The following is a 13,220-nucleotide window of genomic DNA, read 5'->3' as shown; positions in this document are numbered from 1 at the left end:
GAAGCCCAGAACTGACGAAGGGGAATAATCAGCCTTTCAGTGTTTCCTCAACAGACGAAGGTAGACGGTTTCTGTGACCTGAGCTGGACCTGAATTCACGGGGAAAACATCTTCCAAGGTAACATTACTGTTTGATGCTGACATCGTATGTTATGACGGTTTACTTCTGCAAGACGAGTTGCTAAAGTATTTCAGATCATGAACCTGCTTCATGCTATGCTGTTCATAGTGCCATCTAATGTTTGTTGACTTTGTGGCCATAAAGAACAGTTTTCTGTTTGACTTTTAGTGGAAGCCTGATAAACACTACTGTGTCAACCCAACAGTTTCATCTTTTGGCTTTTCTTTTTCTTTTTTTGACTAGTGCCCCACGTAAACCTGCCTGTGGGTGGTTAAGATATGAGGAGAAAAACAAACTAGGCCAGTCATTATATGGTTGAACCCTGAACAAATTGACACAAAAGGTTTTTCAAAGGATTCTGGGACCATTGGACATGTTAAATAAAGGTAAGATACTACAAATCGAACTTCCGGAAAGGGGTCATTTTTAAGTGCAGCTGCTGGGAGCTTAAAATGGCTACAGTATCATAATTACTACTCAACCGAGAAAGGTGGTTTTGGTGTCTACCTCTAGGTTTTAGGGCTCAAGGAATACAATTGAATCAGTGAAATTATGATCAGTTAATTATTTATTGACAAATACAAGGTGGCGTGTCCCACAAGGGCCCCCCCAACTTCCAGTGTACAGGGTAAATTGTTTAACTGATATCAGTTAAATGTCTAAACTTTTGTGTACCGGTATTTGCTTTTGTTCTTTTCCTGCACTGAAAGTGTGTGGATCTCAGAAACCATACACCCCCATCACCCAAACTTTCCACACAGGTTCAAGACATCACCCACTACTCAGAGGAAAATTACACCAATCCACCAGATGGTGGCGCTATAACAGTCAATTTCACATTTAGAATCAAAATTCCACATCTACTGGTTTCCCTGGAGCATCACGCATCTAACATACTACTTTAGGCCATGCCCATTTCTGTCTGGTAGATTTTCTGCAATTTTGAAACCTACTTTTGCAAACTCCTCCTAGACCATTTGGCCAAATCACACAAAATCTTTTCTGGGTCATCTATGGACTACCCCGACCTAAAGTTATCAAAGGATTTTGGATATGTGAAACCGTTTTGAAATGATAAATCTCTAAACTTTTAATGAAACACACCCCGATACTAAATTGCCCACAACTCATTAACCGGTCAATTACAACTGCTGTTACTACTGCTACCACTCCCACTACTACCAACACTACTACTACTACTATTACTACTACTGCTACTACTACTACTACTACTACTACTGCTTGGAAACCGTCAGGTCACCGGATCTCAACCAAACTTTGTTTACCAACTCTGAATAAATGTGCACTATTTGGTGTTTATTATGTCTCATATATCCCCCAGGTCACCGGATGCTTGGACCCCGCATCGCCGCTTGCGGCTATATTTATTTTTGTATTTGCATTTAACCTTAGACAACATTACATTACATTATGTCATTTGGCAGACGCTTTTATCCAAAGCGACTTACAATAACACATTTTTGTCAGCAATAGAGCAATCACCTATGCAACACAGTCTATGACAGCTACAACTTCTGTTGGTATTCTGAAGGAATAGTGGTAAAGTTTAGTTATGTGGGGGGGGGGGGGGGTTAGAGAGAGAGAGAGAGAGAGAGAGAGAGAGAGAGAGGGAGAGAATGATGTTAGTTCAAGAAGGGCCCAGATGGAGCCTGAAAACACAAGTCTCCCTTTACAGACATGACCACTTTATGCTAATCCATTGTATTCTTCAATTCTTACATTTTCTGCATATAGGACCCCTTAAACAATATTGGAATTGCAGAAATTGAGTGTGACTGGAAAGCTGAGACTCTTGTAAATTCAATTAGCCCAATTGTATTCATATGTGATGAGGTTAGTCCCCATCATCTACATCAGGGGTGCCCAAATTCTTTCCCATGAAGGGCCAAAACTCAATCTGGGTGGAGGGCAGAGGGCCAAAAATAAACGTTGTGGAATTACATTAAAATGTATTGTGTTTTATAGAAAATTAACATTCTAAATCTAAAATAACATTTCAATATAATAATGCCTTTTTATCTGTTTGGTAATTGTAATAATTTGCAATTGGTTATATATATTTAAAAAAAACATCTGCATTTGTGGGGAGCTTAAACATTTAATCAGTAAACACCCAGTAAAAACAGTTGTATTTTCCACCTTTGTAATCAAGAGAGAAATTTGACTTAATTCACAACTTGAAAAATCCTCAAGGTACTTTGAAAATAAGCTTTATTGTCCATATTTTGTAAACAATTTGCCATGACAATTTGCAGGGATGCAATCTCAGGAGTGAACACATTGTATATCCGCAGCCACATTCACTGTTTCACAAAGTCACCACATGAAAAAGCTTGTCCACCCTTTGCAATCAGTGCAGATATCTGATAACTTGCATTCTGGATAAAAAAATCAGGGAAAAAAAAGAAGAAAAAAAAGAAAAAAATCAAATCCGTGGCGGGCCAAAACAAACAGAGCACGGGCCAAACTTGGCCTGCGGGCCCCAAATTGGGCACCACTAATCTACATCGTGTCTTGTGTCTGGTATGTGTGTGTTGAGGCTCTACTTTAGCAATACAGTTATGTAAATCTGTGGTATTTATTGCCATAGTAAATTGCGAGCATATGGAACATTTCACTCAGACCAAAACATTTATTTTTTATTTTTTGTCTGAACAAAATATTTTATGGTCTTTCCTGATCCAGAATAGCTGGATCACTCGACGAAGTAAAACTCTTCATAAGCATGTTATGAAACGTCTATGGAAAAATGAATGGGGAATGAAATGTCTTAAGCGCCATGCTGAACCTGGAAGGTTTTGCACTCTATAATAAAGCAATACTAGGTAACATCATTTTTTTAAACCCTTTTTCATGTAAGGAAAGATTGCCAGCTACAATGATGATGAAGGGGAGAACATGACTAATTCACTCTCCTTGATTTTTTTGTTTTTACTTTTAGCTAAAATTATTTATTTAATCATGACCAAACCAAACCTGAATGCACAGTTCAGCATAGCATGCAGCTGCAATACACTTACAGATATACATACATAACAAGCTTCTATCTGTAACATCATTCAAACCAACCATCGACAAACACATAATACTGTGTAATAGATAAAGATTAGTTGATTTCACTAAATTGAGTTTTTACAGTGGATGGGATGCTTCCCTGTTTTAATTTTGCATTGAGACTGTGAAGTGAAGTGCGATCAACTATACATACCTCAAAATTATGTTTGACAATATTGCAATAATCTAACTTTGATATTTTTTAGCATGAATATTCAAGAATTATGTGTTACAGTATTGTTATTTTACACTTTCTCTTTAGGTCTCAGCGTCTAGATATGTTTGCTGCCAGCTGTCTCCTATCTGAAGATCAGTTGCTGTGCTCCATCTGTCTGGATGTGTTCACTGATCCAGTCTCCACATCATGTGGACACAACTTCTGCAAAAACTGTATCACACATCACTGGGATGTTACTGCCCCGTGCAAGTGTCCCATGTGTAATAAGCTTTTTGACAGAAGACCTGAACTACAGGTCAATACTTCCCTATCTGAGATGTCTGCTCAGTTTAGAAAGTCAGCTCAGATGAAAGCCAGCAGCTGTCCAGACCAATGGGCCAAACCAGTAGATGTTCCCTGTGATGTCTGCACTGGGCCCAAAATGAAGGCCCTGAAGTCATGCCTGGTGTGTCTGACCTCCTACTGTGAGACTCACCTGGAGCCTCATCAGAGAGTGACAAATCTGAAAAGACACAAGCTGATTGATCCTGTGGAGAACCTGGAAGGCAGGGTGTGTAAGACACATGGAATTCTGCTGGAGCTGTTCTGCAAGACTGACCAGATGTGTGTGTGTCTGCTCTGCACTGTTTTAGACCACAAGTCACATGACTGTGTTCCTCTGAAAGAAGAATGTGAAGGAAAGAAGACTGAGCTGGGGAAGACAGATGCTGAAAATCAGCAGAAGATCCAGGAGAGACAACTGAAGATTCAGGAGATCAAACACTCACTAGAGCTCAGCAAGGAAGATGCAGAGAGAGAGATAGCAGACAGACAGTTCACTATTCTGAAGCAGTCTGTGGATGAGCTTATTGAGATGATTGAAAACAAGCAGAAAACAACAGAGAAACAGGCTGAAGGCTTCATCAAAGAGCTAGAAGAGGAAATCTCTGAGCTGAGGAAGAGCAGCGCTGAGGTGGAACAGCTCAAATGCACTCAAGACCACATCCACCTCCTCCAAAGCTTCCCATCCGTGAACACTCCTCCACACACCAAGGACTGGACAGAGGTCAATGTCCATTCAACATATGAGGGGACTGTGAGGAGAGCTGTGGAGAAGCTGGAGGAGACTCTCAAGAAAGAGACTGCTCAGTTCAGAAAGTCAGCTCAAAAGAAAGCCAGCACCTACCAGCTGATAATAATCATGATCATAATCATTATTAGCTCCATCATCATACAGCACTTTGTCCCTCTGACAAAGACTGAGCAGAACAGTGTCCAGCAGTATGCAGTGGATGTGACTCTGAATCCTGATACAGCACAAGCCAGGCTCATCCTGTCTGATGATGGGAAACAAGTGAAAGATACTGATGCAAAGAAGAATCTCCCAGAGGCTGAGCTGAAGACGGTCCAGCACTGTGTCCCTCTGACAAAGACTGAGCGGAAGAGTGTCCAGCAGTATGCAGTGGATGTGACTCTGAATCCTGATACAGCACACGCCGACCTCATCCTGTCTGATGATGGGAAACAAGTATATGATAGTGATGTAAGGAAGGATCTCCCAGACAACCCAGAGAGATTTTCTCATGGTATCGGTGTCTTAGGAAAGCAGAGATTCTCTTCAGGAAGGTTTTACTACGAGGTTCAGGTTCAAGGGAAGACTGCCTGGAGTTTAGGAGTGGCCAGAGGGTCGATTAACAGGAAGGGACAGATCACTCTGAGCCCACAGAATGGCTTCTGGACTATAGTGTTGTGGAATGAAAATGAGTACACAGCTCTTGCTAGCCCTGCTGTCCCCCTCTCTCTGAACATGAAGCCTCAGAAGGTGGGGGTGTTTGTGGATTATGAGGAGGGTCTGGTCTCCTTTTATGACGTAGATGCTGCAGCTCTTATCTACTCCTTTACTGGCTGCACCTTCACTGAGGAACTCTACCCATTCTTCAGTCCCTTTCCTAAGTATGGAGGTACAAACTCTGCCCCTCTGATCATCTCTCCTATAATACCTATAATATATATATAATAATTAGTTTTGGATTCACTGATACTTAATATATTGACAAATTTGTTACATGTTGTTTGAATGACGTAATGTAATGTACCGTAAATTCCGGACTATAAGCCGCGGCTTTTTTCCCGTTTTTTGGCCCCTGCGGCTTATATAACGGTGCGTCTTATCTATGGATTTTTTCAGAAAAAAAAAAAAAAAAAAAAAAAAATCTCTCTTTTTTAGCACTCTTTCTAACTATAAATCCACTTCTGTTTTAATTTCCTCTCTTGCCCTCTTTTCACCACACCGCGGACACTGTGTGCACTGTAAAAATAAACAACGGTGGTGTTGTGTTATGTTGTTTTGTTGAAATGTTACGGTAATACGGTAAATGGGAGCTTCCTCAAACAGCCATCTCTTTCCCGACAATCCCCTCTGTGCGTGACCACTTACATATGGTAATTACGGTAAGCAAACGGCCACAAGCCCATCAACTCCCTCCCCCGACTACCAGGAGAAAATCACAAACTTCGGCGAATTCACACAAAGGAAGATCAAGGAATATTCCATCGAACCGGAGCAGATCATAAATATGGATGAAGTGCCTTTGACGTTCGACCTGCCACTCACTCGGACTGTTAACAAGAAGCGCCCTGGAGGATTCTTTCACCAAAAAAAAGCTTTGCTCGTTCTCGACAGCATGAGAACGAGCAGTAGATGAGGTGGTTTTTCAGACGTGTCGATATAGCAGTTTATCGCAAAAGTGTAATGGAAACACATTTTTCGCATTTGCACGTCATGTGACCCATATTATCCCTTGGAAAAGGAGCGGAAAATAAGTTTGGTAAGTAAGGTTCGATAGCCGTGTCAAAACCTCCGCAGCAAGTGGAAAACTTTGAAGCAACGCTACCTAGCAGAAAGACGAGTGTTGTGCAAAAGCGTAGCCGGGCAAATTAGATAATGTTTAATGGCAGAAATCGGTCCATGGTGACAGCAGGCTGCCTGTGTGCGCGCATTTGGCACAGCGGCGAGATGAGAGGATGAAAAGCACACACTGGTGCGGTGGTGCTGTCTGAAGTGAATACAGTGACTGTGAGTAGGCTAATACATTGCACACGTTTCAGGTGCAATTATAGAACCAAATCAGCCTTTTCCCCCCTCCATCTCTAAATCGGACCAGTTGTAGGCTATTAGGCTACCTTTTTTCCTCTGCCTGTCGCGCTGACTGCATTCACGCAGCCAGCAACATTTTGCGACTCATTTTCTTTTGAATTGATAATCAGGCTCGTTTATATGCATTGTAATTTCATGTTGGGATTTCCATTGACCATTGGTTGGATTTGAGCATGCAGGGGACGGGATATGGGGCAGATCCCCGTGCGTAATCACTGTGGCAGCTGCTGCAACGGGGAATCACTCAAACGCAACTTCAATGGAAACGCCTACAAGTCGCAATTGTACATTGTCGAAGTTGTAGAAATATCGCAATTCTTTTGCGAAAAACTGTAATGGAAACACAGCTATAGATGAAGAGGAGTTCGTTGGTTTTGAGTGACAATGAAGGAGAGAGGAGAGTGGTTGACGAAGCCACCCTGAACCTGTTCGTTTCCGACACTGAAGATGAGGACTTTGGTGGTTTCAGTACGCAGGAAGAAGAGGAAGACGAGCATTAGTGACTTGACTTCTCTGGTTACAGGTTTGCTGCACATATAGCCTATTGTTGTGTGATTTTGTCTGGGGATTAGTGACCTGACTTTTGTTTTGTTTTGTTGAAATGTTAATAAATGGGAGCTTCCCCAAACAGCCATCGCTTTCCCGACATTCCTCTCTGTGCACGAACCCTTTCATATGGTAATTAAACATCAAAACACCCGCGGCTTATAGACCGGTGCGGCTTATAGAAGAAAAAAATAGTCAATTTTGGTCCCGCGGCTTATACACCGGTGCGTCTTATAGTCCGGAATTTACGGTAATTAGACATACACTTGGCCCCCCCCCTCAGGTAACTGTTATAGCATTCTAATAAATAAATATAAACTATAAATATATACACACACATAGGACAAGGGAGTACATGGGGGACATCATCAGTGATGTCATAAATCCCACAACATGTTGAACCCCAGAGTCTCCGCCCGAGAAATTGAGCTGTACGGCGGGCGGTGTTCGTCACAATTTTGCGGGCAGACGGTGTTCCTCACGTTTGACACAAAACATGAAGCAAATTGTGACATCATCAGTGATTTGTCATGCAAATCATGCCATCATCACTGATGTCATAAATCCCACATGGTCGTCTCCAGTCTCCACCCTAGGAATCGAGTGCGCGTGCTACACAGTGACATCATCAGTGATTTGTGACGCACATCATGACATCATCAGTGACATCATAAGTGATGTCATAATAAACCCCACATGTTGCGCCCTTGGCACATTGTCTCCAGTGTCTCCACCCTAGAAATTTAGCGTGCAAGATTTCTAGTATGATATAAACGGGGGGGTGGGGTGGGATCAGACTTGTCTTAAGCACATTTTGACGATGTGAAATATGTTAAAGGAATGTCAAAATCCAGATTCTGATTAGGTACATGGTGTATTCCGCTTTATATACACTGCTTTTCTTTTATGTATGGTATTACTACTTGTTGCAAAAAAACGGATCATATAAACTTCATTGACTAATCACTAAGGAGTGTGAAAACTACCAATTTTCTAGTTTCATTGTAACATTGTACAGGTGATGAACTAAAAAGGTGATTATGTCATAGCAGTGTATGCTGAGTAGTGTTGGAGTACTCTAGACCGGTCTTGGTCTCAAGACCACATTTTGATGGTCTCGGTCTCGTCTCGGACTCGCCCTCCATCGGTCTTGGTCTTGTCTCGGTCAAGCCGGTCTCTGGATTTTATTTCAAGACCAGCCGAGACCACAACTGCAGTGACATCATTACTTTCCTGTGTATATTTTCTAACTGTGATTGGGTATAAAAATCCCTCCTTTAATCACAACCAATAACCTTGCAGTTTGAAAGTTTCTAACGCTGTAGCCACTCCCCTCATGTTCATGCACAAAGGAAGACAACACAGGTCAACAAGGTGGCTGGAGAGATGTCTCCAAATCATCAGTCATACGATTGGCTTATAAACCACAAAGGGGAGGAGTCATAATTTAGCAGCAGTAAGGTGTTTTTACACTTCATTCTGTCCACTGTGTTGAGCCTTTCTGAAGGTCATTGATATGGAATTACAGTGTTTCAGATCAAAGGATTGCATTCTGTCACTGAGTATTAAACTGTACAGACATTTATATTTTACTATCATTCCTAAATAATGATTTATTTCATTGTTAGCAGAGCAATAGTGCAGAATTGAGTACTTTTCAATGTTCCTCGCGCTTCCACAGAATGTGGGAAGTCTGCTTTTAGTTATTATGCTCCTTGGTCCTGGAATCATCTCCAGAAAGATGCAAACCTGGATCTCCTCATCCCTCTGGATGGGTTTAAAAGTCTGCTGAAGTCTTTAAAAACTGACGTTTGTAGCTGTTTTATTTGAGATTGTACACTGTGTAATTAGTATATTTGCATGTATTCCTTGTAATTGTATTTTGTGGTTTTGTGTTGTATTGTTGTAACTTCTGCTGTTGCTCTTGAGGTTATCCCCTCTAACATAAGAGGTGGTGACAGACTAAAGAAAGACCTTTTGCATTGTGAGCTTACAGGCCACAACATCTCCAGGCCTAAATGATGAAATTGACTTTCTGCCATTCCTCTGAGTCCCAATTCAGTTCTTCTGTTCTTTGGTGCTTATCTATAAACTATGCATTTACCCAGTCATTTATCTATATACTTTTACTGTTTTCTACCTCGAGCACATTGCAAGTTAACCTGACATACTTTGGCTGTACTTGTCTTTCTGATTGCTTGCTCTATTTTTCGTCACTGCACAGGTGACTAGATAATAATTATCATTTGGCCTTTTTGGATACTACAAATCTTATTGTGTATGCACGTAATCCTCTCTTCATGGTGTCTTCCTTGAGACTAATTGAAATTGCATTAGTTGGACATCTTCGGTATATGATTTAGTTCCCCTTTTCAGTAATCCCTGAATGTACCTAAACTATATCACTTTTTGTTATTATATTTGTACTTTTTTGTTCACATCTTTGATGATATGCTTGTATGTAACCTTTAACCCAGGCTCTTTGGCGCCACCTTTTGGCCCCAAGGCCTCATGTGCTGGGTGGAGTGTCACAACAGCTGGTATATATTCCAGACTGATTATGTGTTAACCAGACCCTGATGAAGACCTAGCAGGTCGATACGCGTTGGTCTGTCTATTTGCCTATGCTCGATTCAAATATATATTTCTACTTGAAGACGGAGTGCCTTAGTTTTATTCCATGGTAGTCTGCATCAAAACCTGGGGACTGACATCAAGCAAGACCTCCTGCATTCTGATTGTCTAATACTATTACCTGCCCCACTAATGAGCACCTGTCGGATGAGCCATCAGATCCATCCAGCGCTTCCCTCTTCTGCTGTATACTACTTGTTGTAACTTCTGTTTGCTGTTTTCTTGGCCAGGGTTCCCATGTAAAACAGATGAACATCTCAATGGGACTCACAAATAAAAATAAATAAAAATAAAGGTTAAGACATCATTATTATAGTGATGGTCGTTTTTCCTTTTTTGGTCTTGAAAATGGTCTGGATGGATGCACAGTGAAAACATCTTGGATATAAATAAATGCATATCGTCTAATATCGATCGCAGCCCCTGAATCCAATCGTATAGAAATTGTGATATTGGCAAATATCGCATCATTGTCCAATGAATCCATATACATGTAGTATTGTATTGAGATCAAACGTGTGATTCCCACCCCTACAAGAGCCATGGGTGGAAAGATGGAGGAGTTGTGCTGTATAGGAATACACATGGCCAGTGTCCGTGTGTGTGTGTGTGTGTGTGTGTGTGTGTGTGTGTGAGAGAGAGAGAGAGAGAGAGACTAACAGTCTCACTGCAAAAAAATGTAAACAAGCACACCTGACTCAGTTTGTCCAGGAACGGCCTCAGTTGTCCCACAACACCTCCCTTGGTGTTGGTGTGTCCTCCTCCCTCAACTGTCCACTCTCTTGACTCATCATAAGAGTAAGGTCATCCTGTAACAGACACAATTTGTGATATTAAAACAATGATCTAAAACAGAGGTTTTCTAAGTGAGAGGCGTGCCTCTCCAGGGGGCCTCCAAACAGTTTCAGGGAAGGCTCAGTGAATGGAAGTTAACATATCATTATTTCATTAGTTATCAAAAGGAGCCAAACAGCCAAACAGTCAAACAGCAATATCAGGCTATCTTGGCTCAATTATTGAGTGTCTACAGGATTTATGATCCATACAGGTATTGAGTAAGGTTGTCAAAAGTATCGATAGTATCGATAAGTATCAATACTAAAAATTTGAAATGGATGCAATACTCATTTGCAACAGTATCAATATTATAGCTTAGAATATAGCTTTCTCTTAATGAAAAATCAAAGATACTACTGATTTCTCCCTCCCTGCCATTGGTGGGTATCTGTTGCTTCAACAAGCTCAAAGTGTTCTGATAGGCTGATGACTAGAGCAGGTGTAATCTGTTGTGTTATGATAGGCTGATGACTAGAGCAGGTGTAATCTGCTGTGTTCTGATAGGCTGATGACTAGAGCAGGTGTAATCTGCTGTGTAAGTGCAAAGTTTTTAATTAGTTATATCAGGCCTAGATTATGGAGACGTGTGCGTCTGTCCGTCCATCTGTCTTTGTTTATTTTTTATGCCTCTTGATGTGTTGTCACCCCCCTGCGTGGTATTGAAAATGGTATCAAGTATCGATATTTTCGGTATCGATGTAGAAATTCTAGTATCGTGACATCCCTAGTATTGAGTGAAATCTAGTAGTAAATACGTAAACTAAGTGGGTGGGGGGGCAGTCTCAGACTTTAAAACCCCTGATCTAAAACATTTAGCCACAATGTTATATCACATGACACAGTTAAGGATAGGGGGAAATAACAGCAATATGATATCATGCATTACATAGATTTCTACATGCCTGACTAATGTTGCAGTGTCTCTCCACTGGCTCATCCTGCAGCGTGTCTGGTCTGACATGATGTGATGACGTGTGTTGTAGCCTACTGCTCTGCGTCCTGTTGATAGAAACATGTTTTTTTAACGAACAAATTACAGATGAATTTCATGAATAACATTCACCTAATTGCAAAAGTAATAGAGATGACTTAAAGTCCCTACAAGAAACTTTAACTGGTATGAAACAATCTACATGTAATACCGATACATACCTCTATATCAGTGGTTTAACGTCAAAGACCCCTATACTGACACAAATTAGACCAATTGATAAGTCTTTGTCCCAGGGTCTCCCATCTGATAATATTTTTTATTTTTAGTAGTTTTATTACAGAAAGTGTATGAAACTCATGACCAAAACAGTCACACATTCTGTCATTGTGTTACTCATGGATGCAGAGTTCCTACACCTTCCTCATCAAATTCAGGGACCTTTCAGGGATAACTTACAGCAGCAAAACAGCAGACTAGCCCTTTATTAAAGATGTGAATTCTCTCTTTCTCTCTCTCTCTGCACACACACACACACACACACACACACACACACACACACACACGCATCGTGAGAGAGAGAAAGAGAGAGCGCCATGTCAAATGAGATTTATCTTCAATGAAAAGTGCACAACAAATAAATGCAGTGAGCGGTTCACAGACATAACGTAGAGAGAGAGAGAGAGAAAGAGAAAGAGAGCACCCGCCGAACGCAGTTGTTGCTATTCACTGTTGTTTTGTTGTTGATTTTTAGATATTTTGGGGGCATTTCGCCTTTATTTTAATATAGGACAATAGGCAGACAGGAAAGGTGGGGAGAAACAGAGGGCATGACACCCGGCAAAGGACCGCAAGTCAGATTCAAACCCGGGTCCGCCGCACAAAGGGCCGAGCCTTCGTGGTATGCGTGCGACCAGGTGAGCTAATAGGACGCACAGATATTCATTGTTTAAACAGAGCTGTGACACATCATTGAACTGTATCCAGACGGGATGTTTCCGTGTTCATGAACGACACGTGTCAAATGAAGGTTTCAAAGAAGTGCAAACTAAAAATTTAGCTAAAATGCCTCTCTGGAACCTTGATTTCAAACAGATGATAAAAAAGGCATATGCAATTTGCACCTGTGGGTGTAAAAAGCTGTGGGTCTTTTTTCACCTGCGGGTAAATAGTCCATATTTGTACCCGGGTGTAAATAGCTTATGGCACAATTAAAATGGCCACCATGAGGCGTTTTTGCGATGGCTCAATTTCTGAAAATGTCCAGGGCCCCAAACTATAAGCGTACCAAGTGTCATGCTTTTATGAAAAAGTGTAAATTATATCCACATATCATCTGGACTAATACACAGAAATCAGGGTTTTGTCATGTTTGTTTACAAAGTGATAATTATCAATAAGCTACCAGATTGGCTGGGTTATCATACAAAAATATAAATTTAGAGACATCATGGTTTTACTTGCCTAAAAAACCTAACCTAAGTTTTTTACTTGCCTAAACAAAGTTGTTTGTTTAATTTGTGTTGAACATTGGAAAGGCAGCAATGTTTTCAAATGAAACAATATTTTGTTTCATATTTAGCTTGATTAGACATGTCCTGGTTTTCCAGGATCCTGCCAACATTTTGTTTTGACGATAAGTTTGCTTAGACGGTTGGTCTCAGGTTAGACCGGTTTGGTGTCAGATGGGTTCTAGAACCAGCATGTAGTTATGAGGTGCATCTCACCCTCAGATGACATCTTCACATAAACCCAGAACTGA

The 13,220-nt window shown here is 41.0% G+C and overlaps 1 protein-coding gene across 1 annotated transcript; it reads left to right on the top strand.

Annotated features, from left to right (window-relative positions):
- On the top strand, window positions 1–5,527 carry LOC310796512 (E3 ubiquitin-protein ligase TRIM21-like). The gene is made up of 2 exons (XM_083658710.1): window positions 1–118; window positions 3,459–5,527. Exon 2 carries the CDS (start codon window positions 3,475–3,477, stop codon window positions 5,368–5,370), a length of 1,896 nt encoding a protein of 631 aa, XP_083514836.1. The 5' UTR covers window positions 1–118; window positions 3,459–3,474; the 3' UTR covers window positions 5,371–5,527.
- Window positions 5,528–13,220: the final 7,693 nt, after the last annotated feature.

Source organism: Poromitra crassiceps, assembly GCF_964638095.1.
Source record: "Poromitra crassiceps genome assembly, chromosome: 22".
Lineage (NCBI taxonomy): Eukaryota > Metazoa > Chordata > Actinopteri > Beryciformes > Melamphaidae > Poromitra > Poromitra crassiceps.
Note: the sequence above shows the minus strand (reverse complement) of the source record. Positions and strands in the feature narration are given on the sequence as shown.